Source organism: Tamandua tetradactyla, chromosome 1, assembly GCF_023851605.1.
Source record: "Tamandua tetradactyla isolate mTamTet1 chromosome 1, mTamTet1.pri, whole genome shotgun sequence".
Classification (NCBI taxonomy): Eukaryota; Metazoa; Chordata; class Mammalia; order Pilosa; family Myrmecophagidae; genus Tamandua; species Tamandua tetradactyla.
Genome location: NC_135327.1, coordinates 172624468 through 172643184, shown reverse-complemented (window position 1 = coordinate 172643184; position 18717 = coordinate 172624468). Strand labels below are relative to the sequence as shown.

Here is an 18717-nt window from a genome sequence, read left to right as displayed (position 1 = left end):
GGTTACATTTCTCCCCATAATTTAATGGCATTCTACATGGTGAGAAAATCGGAGAGGATTTCTTTGATCTCTGGTCAGCTCCTTCCACAAGCCATGCTGATTAGTCATCTAGTAGTTAACAGCCACTTAAACCTTTGTAAGCACCTTGACCTCTTTGAACAGAATTCACTAAGTCCTGGACTCTAGCTATTTTTGGTTTCCTAATAAATGGTAAATTGAAAAGTAGTTCATTATATTTTTAAAAGGTCAACTTGGAATGTCATCTTGGAGACCTATATTTAAACCTTATAGCTTTGAGAATCAGAATGTCAGATTTAAAAGTGATCTCACATTATCTAGGCCAGAGGTTTTGAATTTAGGGGTTCATATACTCAGAGGGTTCATGGAAGGACTTGGGGAACCTGTGAACCTTTCTGAAATATACTCAATTTAGTGTAAATGTACATTTTTACATTGAAATGGATTTTTAACAGTTGGTACCCCATGCTACAACTAGTAAAATAGAGGAATCAGAAGGGAGAACAGTTTTCTCAGGACTTGCATAGTGTGTCATTGAGGATTGGGAAGAGGCTTTAGCATCCTCTCTATTCTATTCAACCCAGGTATGATGGCCACCCATTGTAGTGGAAGCCAGTAGAAGTGATACCTTGTTAGTAAATTCACTGAAGGGTTTTTTAGCATAGATTTTTAATTCCCAAGGGATCTGCTTCTAGAAGAGTTCTTAGTTCCCCACCCCTCCTTTATTCTCTCTCTCTTTAAGGACCAAGGAACAATCTTTAGCCAACTGCTTTGGAGCGCTGCTTTGAAAAAAGTTGTTCCGCCCAGGTGACCTAAGTGCAGAATGGCCAACCCTGTCCACTCCACGGAAACAATAGATAACTGCCATAGAAGGAGCTGGCATTGCCCTGGTATGTGGGTGCGGTTGGGAAGCTTTGGGCCAAATTGTACAGACTTGCTGTCTCATGATTAGCACTTTCTAAAGCCAGAGAAGAGTCAAGGAGCAATAGATACATTACTCATAATCCTGGGATGTGAAAGGGATCTGTAAGTGGACAGAGAGCTTGCTCATCAAAAGTCATAGGAGAAAATCCTTCCAAAGGAGGATTGGAAGAATAGTGGTGCTTCTACCATGGATACACATTCTGCCTCCATAGGAAAAGAAAAAAGTTGTTCACAAAATTATGGCCTTATAGCAATCTGTATCAACCCTGAACTTGTTGGCACCACCCACTGTGGGTTGGGCAGAAGATGGGGAATGCCTGGCAGGGGTTGAGTAACCAATACTGTGCCAAAGGCTTGATGTGGCAGGAGGTGACAGAACAAAAGTATTAGAATGTGCCAGTTGGGCGCCAGCCTTGTTAGCTGTCAGAACTGGTCTAAGAAAAAAAGCACAGCCCTTGGGTATACTTCTGTAAAAGGCATTTTTATTCTATACAAACATCTGCCTCTCCCTTCAGACTTCCTTCCTGTGACTAAACAGGTCATAGGGGGAGGTCAGGGTTAGCCAGGAGAACAAGGACAAAGGCATAAGGCGGGAATTATGCGTAGACCTATGTTCTAATCCCAGCTCACTTACTGCTCTCTTGCATGTGCTAAAAACAGTATTAGAGAGTTGGGTGGGAGAGATGCTAGAACAGATTTTCAGTAACAAAACATTCAACAAATATGAGATTCTTAGCAGGGGTCCTTCCTGCGAATGACTTTGAAATGGCCTGGGAAGTATCCTGATTCTACATTGGATAGGCATGAAAAAAATCACTTAGCCTCATTTTCCTTATTATAGAAGGTAATGCAAATAGCACACCTCTTTCAGACTTCTTGAAAGTGAAAGTGGCAATGTCTATAAAGAGGGGTAAAAAAGGATTGTGAATAAATATATATTGGCGTTTTTCATCTGTAGATAACATGGCCACTGAAGACAGGTTGGGTTCTATGTTCTTGGATGAGCTTTTCCTGAACGTTGACCTTTTCTCACAATAGTGGGAGTTCCTTAGTGTTATATAATGTGAAGATTATGGTCTGCTAAGTTGTAAAAATGTCCCAAAGGACCAGAACATGTGATAGTTCCTCTTTGCCTTCTGGAGTATAACACTTATTCTAGAAAGCGGGCATACCTTATTTCTTTAGTATCTCCATAATAACTCAACTGAGTAAACATTTGTTGAGTACCTACAGTGTTACAGTTACTAAAGAGGGTTCCTCTGTAACATGCCCAGAACTTTGCAGTTTAGGCCATTACCATCTCAAATATTGACTTACGCAATTAAGCCAATTGCAAGTGTCATCCCTCTTATGATATTACAGAACTGTACTGTTTTCCTAGATAAAGTTGATGGCCTGACCTAACATGCCACAACTTTCTCTCTGAAGTACTTTTTTAAGATCTGAGAATGGCATCCCAGAAAAGAGTCAAGGTGGGTGGGTTGTGGAAGAACCTAAAGAATTTGATGTTTAATTAGATGAAATATCCTCTAATCCTATTACTTACCAGTGTTGTTTCAGGTCAGCCTGAGAAATGTCTAATCATATGGTTTGTCTCTCCCAAACAAATTCCTTCCTATCCCTTCGTTTGTACTACCTCTACAAGCTAATATCTCTACCTGTGTTTGCAGACAGCTGGTGGCATTGAAGCCGCAGTTTGTATCCCTGAAACAGATTAAACACTATCTGTCCCAACCTGCCTGTGACCATCTTTTTACTGATTTGCAGTATTTGGAATCACAAACACAATCTACCCAGGATCCCCAAGCAAACATGACCCCCGAGAGTCATTATCAGGATCTCATAACAAAATGGAATTTTATCTCTAAAAAGAGGGTTAATTTTTACATCAATTATACAAACACATCAATTTAAGTATGTCTGAATCTGCCCTGTAAGTGAAGATGAGGGTAAGGTCAAGACCAGGACTCAGGATTCTAGGAAATTCCCTCTCTGGTTGGGTTCCAGATCATGGATCACTGTCCTATCACTCACTATTCTTGTAAGATATGGCACCTGTGTTAAAGCATGGTTTTTCATCTAATGGACTGTAAACTTCTTGATGTCAGATGTAAGTTTTCAGTGTCTAATAGAATTGGCATGAAAAGTACTCTTTCCCACAAATTTTGTCTTTAGAGGATGGATGATTAGTCTTTAAGGCTATATGCAAACACAGATTTTCTGGATGTATGCAGACTTATATATAGCCTGAGACCAGAAACTACCCCCTCCTTGAGAGCAAAGACCTCTTTGTGGTCACTATTTTAGAGCCTGTAACCTACCCATTATTGTTCCTCAGAAATGGAGAAAAAAAATTTGTGTTTGGCCTGTATTCATTTTACTTTGGAACCAGTTTGTTTTCTAACTATTTGAAAACCTTCTGACAGCCTCAGACCTCATGTTCAGTTGGAGTTCAAGAACTGCGAGCAGCCTAATCTGTAAATTTTAGCCAGAAATTCTACCCAGATCCTATGCTTAAAAGGAACTCAAGGGAGTGTATATGCTCTATAGTTTAAATACTTGTTAGTAGAATTACAGAAGGGAATAAGAGTATAAGTTCCTCTCCATTTCTCTTCCAGCATATTCTACAACTATGAGAGTTTGATTCTACTGCCATTGTAGGAGCTGAATTTTCAAGATCAGAGGATTCAGCACCATGGGCAGAGCCAAAGAAAAGGCTAATTTGGGCCTGAGGAAAATCCTGTCTGTGTAAGAATCAAAGGAACTTCTTTCATGTGAAGAATTATCCTTCTTTCCCCTTCTATGGGCCTTTGAGCCAACACACAGGCCAGCCAGAGTAAAGACCCCAGAACCTCATACCATGATAACCTCACTTTGTCTTCAGGTGTAGTCTGAATCAGGTACCTGGATCCAGGACCATAGATCACAGTCTGAACTTATCCCAGTAAATGTCTTTCTGGTTTCGTAGGTGTTTTCTTCCTGCTGATTTTCTGTGCCTTCTAATCTGTGCAGTGGAGAGTCACCGTATCTGTTAGCTCTGTTGATCTTAATATCTGAGAGACCTACCAGGTGAGAGAGGGTAGGAGCCTGACCTCAAGGGCCCTGATGGATATCCTTTCCCCAAAATCTCTCCCCTGCTGCAACTAATGTCTATCCTAAGGGAAAGTAAAACCTCCTCAATTAAAGACAAACCTATCATGCAAATGGCATTGGAGAAAAAGAGTGGAAGGGAACTAATCTCTATTGAGCATCCTCTGTGTGCTAGGTGTTAAACGTAAAATCGCCTCATTTCATCCTCACAGAAGCACTATGAAAGTGAGAGACATTCTAGCTTTTTCATAAGTACTCATGGAGAAACTAGGATGCAATGCTCAACCACAGGTGAGGAAAACTATTCTTGATTCTAATCTGTGTGTCCCACATTACATAATCCATGCATTCCTAAAGATGTACGTGAAGTTAAGCCACAGATCAAATTCTACTAATTTCTTATTAATTTTGGATCTGCAATCTGGGGCAGGGGGAGGGAAGGCAATTATAGTAGCTGTCTTTGAGTATTTAATTAGTGCCAAGCATGATGCTAAATAAGCACTTTTATGTAATCTCATGAATCTTCAAGACAGTCTCTATGAAACAGGTGTATCATTATCCTCATTTTTCAGGCTAAGAAATGGAAATAAAGAGAGGTTGATCAATTCATTCCAGGTTGCACAACTAGTAAGTGGCAGAGTCAGGATTTGAACCCAGATCTGTCTGATTTCAGCAGCTCTCTATGTCCTAAAGCAGAAAAAAATCACAATGAAGAAAATCATCCATGTATAAATTATTTAAATTATATATTGGAAAGAAAATATTTTCTATTAAAAATGAAAGAAGTCAAAATTGCTAAAATTGAACATCCCATCAAAATTACTATGTCACCCTATGAGGCAGAGAAGCAGTGAGAGAAAGAAGACAGTCAAGTTCATGTTTTGGTCCTTAATTTCCCTGCCTCATCACTATAGGATGTATAATTGTATTGTCTTTTGAAAATCCCTATGAAATAGTTGAGAGGACACCTTTCAAGTTTTTTCTTATTTCAGGTATAGTATCTAGCAAAGTTAGAAATGAAATCCTTCCAATGGGGTAATATATTACATGAAATACCTGATAGTAAATGACTAATCACAATACCAGTAGAAAGTGTAAAATTGAATCTGCAATAAATGAATATTACAGAGCAAAACAAACACACTTGCACACCCACCCTCTTTATGTCCTCATGTTGGTACACTGAAGGTGCAGTCTCAATTACAGGGTGTTTCTGGGAAGCAGATCAGTGATTAAAATTCCACATCTCAGCCTTTCTTCAAGGACTTATTGGTCAATTACTATTAGCTGAGTGCTTTAGTGCTTTCTTCAAGAATTCCTTCAAATTATCCCTTTGTACTCTGCTTGCAAATTCCAAAAACAGATGCTTCTTTTATGGAAAAGTCTAATTGCTGTGGAATCTAATGTATGTCCTACTTTCATATCTAAATATCCTCTTTCCTGTTTAATTGACAACTTTCCCATGACTCACCTTTAGGGTATGGGCTGTAAGGCACCACACCTTTGTTGGTCCTGCCTGCGCATATTGCTAAGGATCTTCAACTTTTGAAAAAGCATTCATGAATTATGTTAATAATGAAACACTAAAGAGACTTGTCTTACAAACATAAAATAGTAAATGACAAATTAGATTCTTTTAAGCCCGTGTGCTTCTCTCCCACACCCACAGTCTAAACTCATAATAAAAATTTCTGTACTTCTATGGTATGACACATGCCTGAAAAATTCATCATAAGATAGTATGTGCCTAGTTGAATATTTGTCAGTTCTAATATTTAAAATTCTTTTTAAATTAGTAAAATATGACAAAGAGAAGTGAAACCTGTATTTAATGGACAGTGTTAATTAAACAAAACAGTGAGCTATAAAGCAATGAAAGTGAAACTGTGTGTTTTTCAGGGACGGTAGAAAACTCAGAATAAGTTCTTAACAGTCACTTAATTTGACGCTATTATGAACAAATAAAATCTGCGTTCCAAATAACTCTGCGGCAGGTTTTTCCACCCTAACAGAATACCAATTTGTTTAGAGGACAACAGAAAATATATCATTCTAAAGGTATTTGCCTAATACATGGCGTGGCCTTGTGACACAGGTCTGGTCAATTACAAAAGTCTTTAAGGTATTTCTGTGGAAGCTCTTGTTTTCCTGATTTAGGTACTGCTCCTTCCTGCTTCAAGTATTGATAAGAAGCCTAGAGTTGCAGCAGCCATCTTGCATCCGTGAGGAGATAAGCATGAAAAGCATGGCCTATAGGCTAAGGATGGCAGAGAAAAATGGAAGGAAACTGGATCCAGGATAACATTATTGCTTCCTTTACTAGCCCTGGGCTCTAATTGCTTGAAATAAACAACTGTACTTGTTGCTGTTAATGTAGTTCTTTCTTACTTGCAGCCAAATGCAATAATAACTGATTCAACCTAACACACCTTAGCTTCTGTTTCTGAATCCCCAAGTTAAAGTTATACATTTCTCTAAAATTCAGATATAAGCTAGGTAGTCATATTACCCTAATTTTGGATCTGAGCTTTGGGGCTCCACATTAACCTGGGACATTTATTACAATCAACTAGAGATATCTAGATAAATTCCCAAGTTAAATGTCAAAACATTGAACCATAAATCTATAAGTAATTATAGTGAATAATTTTTGGATCTGAAGATGAAGGACAACTAATTATAAAAGCAATTGAATCATATCCTTCAGATTGGCAGAAATCACTGGGTGTGACAATATTAAGGTTGTAGAGAAATAGTATCTCTCACACACTACTGGTGAGGGGTAAATTGGTACAACTACTTTGGAGAGCAATTTTTTTGTTTTTAGTAAAATTGATGATAAACATACTCTATGACTCAGAAATTCTTGCACATGTGCACAGGAGATATGTGGAAGGATGTTTACTGTAGCATTGTTTCATAACAATGAAAACCTAGAAATAGTCTAGGTGCCTATCAATAGAGGAACAGATAAAAAAAACTGTGATAGTCGTGAAGTATTCAAATGAAAAAACAAAATAAAACCCAAATCTGCACATCAATATGGACAGATTAAATGGTATGCTAGAGACAGCTCATGAGAGCGAATCGTTAAATTCAAGAGTTTTGTGAGATGACTGATATTGTATTTATAGCCTGAGGTGAGCCATGGTAGGAGTATTTACACAGAAATTAGCCAAAACTACAAACTACTGTATCAATTTCAAAAAACAGTACTTATTTTAAAAGGCAAGCTGCAGAATGATAACAGTACAATAGCATGCATTTAAAATTTTAAAAACACGTAAAGATGTGTATTTGTTAATATCAATGGTAGAAAATATCTAGAAGGACAAATGACAAAATTGTAATAATGATTGTCTCTGGAGAAAAAGACAGTTTAATAGGTGTGGTAAGGGAGGGCACCTGAGCTTTTAGCAGTTATGTTCTATTTATTTTGTGTAAAACTATCTGAAGCAGAAAAAGCAAAATGTTAACACTTGTCAATTCTGGGTGGTAAGTATAAAATGTTTAGTATTTTCTGTGCTTATTTCTATCACTTTAATTTCAAAATAAAAAGGGAAAAAAGTAAAACAGGAGTCAAAAGACCGCATGCATATCATATTTCATTGACTCTGAGACATCATTGATTGTAAGATTCACTGTTTTCTTATATACCATCAAGAAAAACTTTTAAAAGTCATCATTTAAACTGTCATGGTGAGAATGTACAAAATAATGATATATACCGAATATGAAAATCTAGAGAGACAAAAACTAAAGTGTTATTTTTTAAAATGGTGACAATTATGTTCCATACCTATAAAATGAGGGTATACTCATGTTTTGGATTAAAAAAAGATATAATCTTGATACTATTTTTTTATTTTGATATGAATGTCTCCCCAAAATTATTTACAGTATCTATTCAAACCAGCTAGATGAGAATAAGAAAATTCCAAATAGGTTAAAGTGTTAAATTTAAAAGTTGATGCCATAAAATAATTGAAAGAGATTATAGGTGAATGATCTGAACTTGGAAAAGGATTGACTTACATATAAAGGCAGTCACATATAGAAGAGTGATTGATTACATTAAAAAGTAAACCATTTAACAACAAAAGGATCACTGACAAAATTAAAAGATGAGCCACTGTTATAGTTAGGTTCTGGTGTCAACTTGGCCAAGTGATTATGCCCAGTTGTCTGGTCAGGCAAGCACTGGCCTGACCATTCTGCAAGGATTATTTCATGGCTGGCTGATAAACCAGAAGGCTGGTGTATTAAATCATCAGTCAGTTGACTGTATTTGTAGCTGATTAAATCTGTGATTAACTAAGGCGTGTCTCCCACAACAAGATAATCCAATCAGTTGAAGGCTTTTAAGGAGGGTGAGAGAATTTTTCACTTCTTCAAGTGAGCCTGTCCTGTGGAGTTCTTCCAGACTCTTCATCAGAGTTGCCAGGTTCACAGCCTGCCCTGTGGATTTTGGACTCTTCCATTCCCATGGTTGCATGAGACACCTTTATAAATCTCATATGTATGGGTGTCTCCTGTTGGCTCTGTTTCTCTAGAGAACCCTGATTTATACAGCCACACACTGTAAAAAAAGATCTGAAATTATGAAAACACAGTAAACTATTGTCAAATACAGGTCTCTGAAATCAATGAAGAAAAATCAAATAATTACAAACATTTTATAAAGAAAGAAATGCAATGACCAATAAAATAGAAAAATATTTTCAACTTTAGTGGTAAACAGAAAATTATATACCCATTTTCATCCACAGAATTAATAAATGTGTGCCAAGTATTATACACATATGTGCGTATGTATGTATATAATATTTTTGGGACTATCTTTCTAGAGGGAAAATTGGCTATACATATTAAAAAACCTTAGGGACTTCCGGGAAGATGGCCAAATAGAGTAGCTCGAGATTAGACCTGCTCCACAGAAAAGTTAGAGAAAGCACAGGAGGGCGACTAAAGTGGTGATTTGGGAGTGTGGCTGACCTGGGAGAGCCTTCTGCAGCACGTAGGGCAGCCCCTGTTGCAGAGGGAGAGGAACTGAGAGGCAGAAACCTGGAGCTTGGCACAGAGATGCAGAGCCCATGGGAGTGCACAGATGGGAGCTGGGGACTAAGAACTAAGCCAGGCCACGTTCCTTGAGCATGCTACCCTCACCAGCACAGCCCATTACTGGTGACTCACCCCATACCCCACACACCCAAACCCTGTCATCCCATTCCCCATACTCCAGGCGCACCGCCACCCCCTGCCTCCAGTGCATGTGCCTGTCCCCCTCCCCCACTCCAAGTGCAGCCCAGCCCACCTCTCCTGCACCCTCCTCAGCACTACCTCCCTCTCCCTGTTCCCTGCAGGCTACTGCCAGTGCATAAAGGCTGCAAGTGCTAACCTCCACATCCAGGCTATCTAGCCCCCCACCCACAGTGTCGCACAGCCTCATCCGCCGCTCAACCCCCTGAGCTCAACACATAAGTTTATGGCACTCCTAGGCCCGTGCATGCGCACAGGCTCCCAATCATGTCATTCAGCTTTGGGAACCTCAATTTACAGCAGTCCTGGAACCGTGCATGTGCATGGTGTGCCTCAGCCACACTTCCCAGTTCTGAGAAAGTGCTGACCTACACAACCAGGTCATATCTGGCCCCAATCCACAAAGGCATAATGCTGACTTGCTGCCACAGCTCCACGCATGCACACAAAGGGCCCCATGCCTTAGACCTGCATGCACAAGGGTTACACGCCCCCAGACCGGTGCAACCACACAGCTACATCCTCCCTGGCCACTGGGTGCCCACATTCACAAGCATCAGTGTAACATCCCCAACCTGCACCCATACCTGCCCTGAAACAAATCACCACACTGAGTGCCCACCCTGTACCCTGCTCCCTGGTGTACAACCATCCTACAAACACAAGGCCTTAGACTACTGAAAGAAATCAACTCCCAAAGTAAATCAATCAAGATATTTACATGCCACGAAGACAACAGAAGATCATTAAGCATATCAGAATACATAAAGATATAGCCCTGCCAAATTAAAACACCAGAGGAGACAGACATTGGAACAATTAATCAAAGGTGTTCATACAACTCTACTTAATAAAATAAGTGGGATAGCAAATGACATAAAGGAGATCAAGAAGACGGTAGAAGAGCATAAAAAGGAATTTGAAAGAATAAAAAGAAAAATAGCAGATATTACAGAGACTAAAGACTCTGTTGACCAAATAAAAAACAAACTAGAGGCACACAACACCAGATTTGAAGAGACAGAAGAAAGAAAAAGTGATATAGAGGACAGGATAACTGATTTCGAAGACTCAAAAAAGCAAATGGCAAAAAAAGATGGAAAAATTTTAATTGGATCTCAGAGAAATGATAGACAAAACAAAGCCCTCAAATATAAGAATCATTCATGTCCCAGAAGGAGAAGAGAGGAGTAAAGAGATGATACGAAGATTGGTTAAGGATATAATGGGGGAAATTTTCCCAACCCTCATAAAGGACACAAATATACAAGTCAAAAAAGCCCAACAAACTCCAAACAGAATAAATCCAAATAGGCCTTCCTCAAGACACATACTAATCAGTCTGTCAAATTTTGAAGAGAAGCAGAAAATCCTGAAAGTGGCAAGAGAAAAACAATCTACTACATACGAGGGAAACCAAATAAGACTGAGTTCAGACTACTCAACTAGCACCCTGGAGGTGAGAAGTCAGTGGTATTATATATTCAAGATCCTGAAAGAGAAAGACTCCCAGCCAAGAATTCTGTACCCAGCCAAATTGTCCTTCAAAACTGAGGGAGAGATTAAAGTTTTCACAGACAAAGAAGTCCTGAAAGAATTTGTCAACAAGAGACTGGCCCTACAAGAAATACTAAAAGGAATTCTGCCAGCTGAAAAAAAAAAAAAAAAATGACAGGAGAGACAGGTCTGGAGGAGGGCACAGAATTGAAGAGTACCACTAAGGGTAATTTAAAGAATACAAAGAGAAAGAGGGAAAATAATATAAAGACCTGGCAAATAAAATAAAAAAAGATAAGATGGTGGATTCAAGAAATGCCTCTTCAGTAATAACTTTGAATGTTAATGAACAATACAGATTGGCAGAATGGATTAAGAAACATAATTCAGCTATATGCTGCTTACAAGATACTCATTTTAGACACAAGGATACAAACAGATTGAAAGTGAAAGGATGGAAAAAGATTTTCCACACAAATTGTAACCAAAAGAAAACAGAAGTAGCTTGCTAATATCTGACAAAATAGACTTTAAATGTAAAGACATCACTCATAAGAGACAAAGAAGGTCACTATATACTAATTAAAGGGCCAATTCACCAAGAAGATATAACAATCATAAATGTATTGCTCCCAATCGAGGAACTCCAAAGTACATGAAACAGACATTGGCAAAACAGAAGGGAGCAATATGTATTTCAACAATAATAGTAGGAGACTTTAATACACCATTCTCCTCTATAGATAGAACAAGCAGACAGAAGATCAACAAGGAAATAGAGAAGTTAAATAACTTGATAAATGAATTAGACCTAACAGACATACATAGGTCATTGCACCCCAAAGCACAAGGATATACATTCTTCTCTAGTGCTCATGGAACATTCTCCAGGATAGATCATATGCTGGAGCACAAAACAGGTCTTTATAAATTTAAAAATATCGAAATTATTCAAAGCACTTTCTCTGATCACAGTGGGATGAAGCTGGATCTCAATAACCACCAAAGAACGAGAACATTCACAAATATATGGAGAACAAAAGAACAATAGAAGAATCAATAAAACCAGAAGTTGGTTCTTTGAGAAAATCAATAAAATTGGTGGGCCACTAGCAAGACTGACAAAGAAAAAAAGAAAGAGGATGCAAATAAAATCAGAAGTGAGAAGGGGTGTGTTACCACAGACCTTGAAGAAATAAAAATCATAAGAGGATACTATGAACAACTATATGCCAACAAACTAGACAACTTAGATGAAATGGACAAATTCCTGGAGACACACAAACAAGCTACACTGACTCAGGAAGAAATAGAAGATCTCAACAAACCAATCACAAGTAAAGAGATTCAATCAGACATCAAAAATCTTCCTACAAAGAAAAGCCCAGGGCCAGATGACCTCACAGGGAAATTTATCAAACATTCCTAAAAGAACTAACACCAATTCTGCCCAAACTTTTAAAAAAAAAATTGAGGAAATAGGAACTCTACCTTACTCATTTTATGAAGCTAATATCATTTTAATACAAAAATCGGGTAAAGATGCTATAAGAAAGGAAAACTACAGGCCAGTCTCCCTAATGAACAGAGATGCAAAAATTCTCAACAAAATATTAGCAAATCGAATCCACAACATATTAAAAGAATTTACACAATAACCAAGTGGGGTTTATATCAGGAATGCAAGGATGGGTAAACACAAGAAAATCAATTAATGTAATATAGTGCATTAACAAATCAAAAGGGAAAAATCACATGATCATCTCAATTGATGCTGAAAAAGCATTTGACAAAATGCAGCATCCTTTTTTGATAAAAAACACTCCAGAAGATAGGAATCAAAGGTAACTACCTCAATATGATAAAGGGAATGTATGAAAAACCAATTGCCAGCATCATACTCAATGGCAAGACAAACCTTTCCCCCTAAGATCAGGAACAAGACAAAGATGCCCACTGTCACCACTATTATTCAACATTGTGCTAGAAGTTCTAGCTAGAGCATTCGGGCAAGACAAAGAAATAAAAGGCATCCAAATTGGAATGGAAGAAGGAAAACTCTCATTATTTGCAGATGATATGAAACTATAATTGGAAGATCCTGAGAACTCTACAGCAAAGTTACTTGTGATAATAAATTCAGCATGGTGGCAGGATATAAAATTAATGGGTAAAAATCAGTAACATTTCTATACACAAGCAATGACCTAGCTGAGAAGTCAGTTAACAAAAAAATTCCATTCAAAATAGCAACTGAAAGAATCGAGTACCTAGGAATGAACTTAAGTAGGGATGTAAAGGACTTGTACACAGAAAACTACATAACATTGCTAAAAGAAATCAAAGGAGATTTAAATAAGTGAAAGACATTCCCTGCCCATGATTAGGAAGGCTAAATATAGGTAACATATCAATTCTCCCCAACTGATCTACAGAGTCAACACAGTACTAATCAAAATTCCAACAACCTACTTTGAAGACTTGAAAAAGCTTATTACCAAATTCATCTGGAAGGGAAAGAGACCCCAAGTAGCTAAAAGCATCCTAAAAAAGAAGAACGAAGCGGGAGGATTAACACTCCCTGACTTTAAATCCTATTACAAAGCCACAGTGGTTAAAATAGCATGGTACTGGCACAAAGATAGAAGCATTGGAATAGAATTGAGAATGCAGAAATAGACCACCAAATCTATGGTCAACCGATTTTTGACAAGGCCCCCAAATCCTCTAAACTGGGACAAAATAGTCTTTTCAATAATTTGGCATGAAGGAACTGGATATCAATAGCCAAAAGAATGAAAGAGGGCCCCTATCTTACACTCTACCCAAAAATTAACTCATAGTGGATCAAACACCTAAATATAAGAACTAGCACCAAAAAGATTCTAGTAGGGAGACATCTTCATGACCTAATAATAGGAAGTAACTTCCTAAACTTTACACCCAGGGCACAAGCAACAAAAGAAAAAATAGATAAATGGGAACACCTCAAAATCAAATGCTTCAGCACCTCAAAAAGCTTTGTCAAAAAGGTGTAAAGGCAGCCAACTCAATAGGAGAAAATATTTGGAAATCACATATCAGACAAAGGTTTGATTTCCTGTATATACAAATAAATCATACAACTCAACAACAAGAGAACAAACAACCCAATTATTAAATGGGCTAAAGATACGAATAGGCATTTTTTTAAAGAGCAAATACAGATGGTTCAAAAGCACATGAAGAGATGCTCATTTTCATTGATTATAAGGGAAATGCAGATCAAGACTACAATGAGATACCACCTCACACCTGTAAGAATGCTGCTAGTAAACAAACAGGAAACTATAAATATTGGAGAGGATGTAGAGAAACTGGGACACTTAGGCACTGCTGGTAGGAATGTATAATGTGTATAATGGTGCAGTCACTATGGAAGACTGTTTCGCGGTTCCTTAGGAAACTAAATACCACGTTGCCCTATGACACAGCAATAGGACTACTTGGCACATATCCAGGAGAGCTGAAAGCAATGACACAGACATTTGCACACTGATGTTCATAGCAGCATTATTCACAATCGCTAAAAGATGGAAACAAACCAAATGCCCATCAACAGACAAGTGGGTCAACAAAATGTGGTATATACATACAGTGGAATATTATGCAGCAGTAAGATAAAATGATGTCCTGAAGCACATGACAAGATGGATGAGCCTTGAAGACATAATGCTGAGCAAAATTAGCCAGACACAAAAGGATAGATATTGTATGATTCTACTTTTATGATGAGCATAAAGGTATAATCAGAGGCTTATAATACAGAATATAGAAGCTAGAGATGGGTGAACCATTAGCTAATGAGGTCGAACTCCAGTGTAAGGAAAGAGATAGGAATGAAGGTGGTTCTCTAGTAGGTCTATAAGTAATATTGCTGTATTGAAGATGAACAAGATTGAAAGGGGTTGAATAGACTATGTGTCCCACTGATTAACACTAGAAATATGAATTAGTTCTCGCAAGAATTACTTCAAAGATATAATTCTTGTACAAAGAGCTTTTAAATCCAGGGTACGGGGGAAACTGCTATTGCATGCTATAAGCTTTGTTCAAAAGGAAACCATCAGCCCAACCACAGCAACAGCAGAGGTAAATAATGGAGGGAGGGACAAGAGTCAAGAAGAGGTTTAGATTTCCTGTTTGGTGAAGGTGTTTTTATTGGTTTTCTTTCTGTTGGGAACAATGAAATTATGTAATGCCTGGAAACAACCTAGAGTATATTAAGTAGATAAAAAGTATTGGCAAAGTTCCCTGAGGGATGGGAGAAAGAATATGGAACTATTAAACCTTACCATCAGGGAATGCCCTGATACTGTGTCAAACTTTAGGGATACCCAAATCAATAGGCCATGCCCTCGATCGTGGGGCTTACTCTCGTGAAGCTTATGTAGCGGAGAAGCTTTGACTACCTATAGCATGCCTAAGAGTTACTTCTGGAGGACTTTTGTTGTTGCTCAGATGAGGCCTCAGTCTCTCTAAGCTCAACTCTGCAAGTGAAATCATTGCCCTCCCCCCTACGTGGAACATGACATCCAGGGGTGAAAGTCTCCCTGATAAAGTGGGATCAACAATTCCATCCTGACCAAAAAGGGGAAAAGAAGTATAATTAATAAAGTGGCAGAGAGAGTTCAAATAGACTCGAGAGGATACTCTGGAGGTTGCTGTTATACAAGCTTCAGTTAGACATTGCTACCTATCATAACCTGCCAACCCCCAACCAGGACCATTCCAGCCAATCCTAAAGAACACCTAGGGCAATATATAAGATTCCACAAGGGTTCCATTTGCTAGAGTAACTTTCCAGAAACCTACAACCTCCAGATGGGTCCCTGGTCCAGATAAATCCTGAAACCTAGCCCAGCCTCTCCAGAACATGAGATAGTTCCATCTCCCTACCCCATATTAGTGACAGACCCTTCCGATATGAAAAATTTAGAATTGCCAGAGCCCAAACACCCCAAAAGAGAGGGATGGAAAGATCAAAGGTGATGGTAGAGTTATACAGAGAAGATAGGATTTAACAAATGAATATGAATGCTGAATCATTAAACTGATATCTCTTTTAATCTCCAGTATTTTAGGGCAGCTAGAAGTAAAACCTAAAATTGTGGAATTGTAACCTATGTGAAACTCTGAAATATGTTCTAGAACTAATTGTGGTGCTGTGCTTTGAAATTTATAGCTTTTTAGTACTTATATTATTTTTCACAAAAAAAAGAAAGAAAAAAAGTTGGTTGTGATGATAAAAAAATATTTAAACCCTCTCGTTTCCTGTATTCTGGAGCAGCTCTAAGGAAAAATATGAGAGGATCGTATGGTAGCCCATGACAAACTCTGGGAACTGTCCTGTAACTACTTGTTGAAGACTGCTTTGAAAACTTTTTTTTTAATTTCTTTGCTTTGTATATATGTTATAATATACAATTTAAGGAGTTAAAAATTTTAAAAAGTTTTAAAGTGTTTTAACTTTAAACCCAATAGTTCTACTTAGAGGACTCTGTCCTAAAGAATATATCAGCAATGCAATTAACAATTTATGTGCAAAGATGGTCATGGAAAAATTCTTTAAAATAGCAATCATAAAAATTATAAAGTAAATTTACACAGTGAACCACTTTTCTAATTATAAAACAAATCAATAAGCTTAAAAATCAACCATAAGAGGACTATTAGATAGTGAGCCTATAAATCAAAGACAGTAACCAATAGCCACTTATGTGTGAAGAGAGAGTTCCCAAAATCCTGCTTTAAAACTTCTCTTATTCAATAGCTTTATTGTGTGTGTTATTTGGGCTGTGGGAGAATGTTGAGTGTTTACCAGGTAATTCTGCAGATGATACCCATATGGAGCCATGTCTACCCCTCATTTTGGGATTGCAAATTGTTTCTCTATTCCATATCTCAGTTTTTCCATCTAATATAAACATCCTTTCTTTAAACATGAAACAATTTTAAATGTTACCACAGAGAAAGCTGTCCATCTATCAAAGCAGACTGATTATGTACTTCCAGATGCACCCCAGATCACTTAGAAATGATTAAAATGATCTCAGCATTTCTCAACATGATGCATACCTCCAACCACCCCTGAATTATCTCATGTTTTCCCACCCATCATATTACTTTAGCATTTGATGACTAAGGACTGATATTACAGGAGTTTAATTCTCTGCTCTTGTGTTTGTTTTTTATAAAATATGCTTTTATTTATTCCAAATTTATGGATGGAAGAGCTGGTCATATACTTGCATGCATGCTATTCTTGTTATTGAATGATGATGTTGAGCTTTGAATGCTATCTGATGAAAGCTGGGAGGACTGAAGGAAGATCACTCACCCAGAGGCCTCACAGTTTACACCCATAGTGTGCTGACAGCCAGTAAATTCCAAAAGAGTGAACAATTAATGGTTATAACTTTAAACTGTCTTTGTTATAAGCATCCTGCTCTTGCCTCTTGATCCTGCCTAGTCTTGTTCTGTCCTGTACATTTACTGCCTTACTACTTTCTTAAAAAATGGCAAGTTTTCTCTCTGTTCTGTTAAGTATTAAAACTGAATTCTAATCCAGAGAGGTCTTCTACAGATGCAGAGGTTTGGGCCAGAAGGAAAGACAAAGATGGAAAACGTGAAGGAGCCAGGCAAGTCTGGGAGATGGCAAGGAGTATGGAGTGCCTGGAGGACAAGGCATGTGGAAAAATGGGGAGGATGAGGTACGTTCTACACTCTTACCTGTAACCAGGGACATTATTGATGTGACAGCTGATGAAATGGCAGTATGTGAGCTAAGCTAACAGAACTACATAGATTGAACTCACTGGCTTTCTTATCACCTTATTCTAAAAATCACTGCCTCGATGTTTTTTTTTCCCCTAGTACACCTGTGAATTTCTAAATTTGGAGAAACTTCTTGTAGAGGTGGAAAAAAGTGAAGACAAACAAGAAGCACCTTGCCCCTGATGAAGAGTTAATCTATGCCTCGGGTAGAGCCAACAGGGACTAGTCTGAAATAGTGGTATGAGATAGCCCACAGGTAAATATCAAAACTATCTGGCAGGTCTTGTTTGCCCTAACACACCAAGAGGCAGCACTATCTACTAGAACTTTCTGCAGTGATGACAATATTCTTCATCTGTGTTATTCAGTATGGAAACCTCTAGCCATATTCTGGCTACTGAGCACTTAAATGTTGCTAGTGCACAGGATGAACTTAATTGAAATTTGATTTGATTTGATTTTAGCCAAATGTGACTAGTAACTACTCTATTAGCAAAACCATGAGGTACTCATAACACACTAACATGTCTCCCAACATAGTTTGGTGAATGAGTGATACAAAAAGATGAACTCACTGATCCTCTTGCTACTGAGTGCTCCAACTTTGCACTATTGGCAATCTAAAGAGTTGGTCAGGCCATTGACATAAATGGCCTCCTAAAGACCCTAAGACACTGGTGGAGGGACTTACCTAATCTGCAGGATCTAATTTGGTAAGCAGTCAGAGTGTCTTCACAGGAAATGCTATCATTTGTGGTAGCCAAGTGTGCATAATTATAAACCTCTGTTTGGTGGTTTCTTGTAACTCTAGAGACATAGAGCTAAAATTTCCCACTTTTGGTCCCTTTTCAAAGGTAGGATTTTTCTGTTTTTACGTACTTCAAATTGGGAAAGACTTAGAAGAAAATCCCTCCAGGCTGTTTGGAAGCTTCATAAATAGAGAGGAGAAAATCATATTTTTCATGCTTGTAATCTTGGGAGAATTTTTGTTCAAGTGTTTAGAAGTGAGATGAACTAGGAAAGTAGAAATATCCCATATTGGAAATGATGGGAGAAGAAGAAGATTGAGCAAGAAAATAATTTGGCATTTGGTTCCCAGCATAAGTGTGTACA

At 37.9% G+C, this 18717-nt stretch overlaps 1 protein-coding gene across 9 annotated transcripts in view; it reads left to right on the top strand.

The window, feature by feature from the left end:
• The window catches only part of LOC143660720 (uncharacterized), a 298041-nt gene extending 290780 nt beyond the window's left edge, over nucleotides 1–7261 (top strand). For 6 of the 9 annotated variants that reach the window (XR_013164299.1, XR_013164295.1, XR_013164261.1 and 3 more), the window contains 2 exons: nucleotides 761–908; nucleotides 3561–7261. Coding sequence is in view for 1 of the 9 variants with exons in the window: in XM_077134150.1 (XP_076990265.1) it covers nucleotides 761–829 (69 nt within the window). In the remaining 8 variants the exon portion in view is untranslated. Of the gene's footprint in view, nucleotides 1–760; nucleotides 2677–3560 lie in introns of those variants that run through there. The other 3 variants (XR_013164507.1, XR_013164238.1, XM_077134150.1) reach the window with 3 other exon arrangements.
• The last annotated feature ends 11456 nt before the right edge of the window (nucleotides 7262–18717 follow it).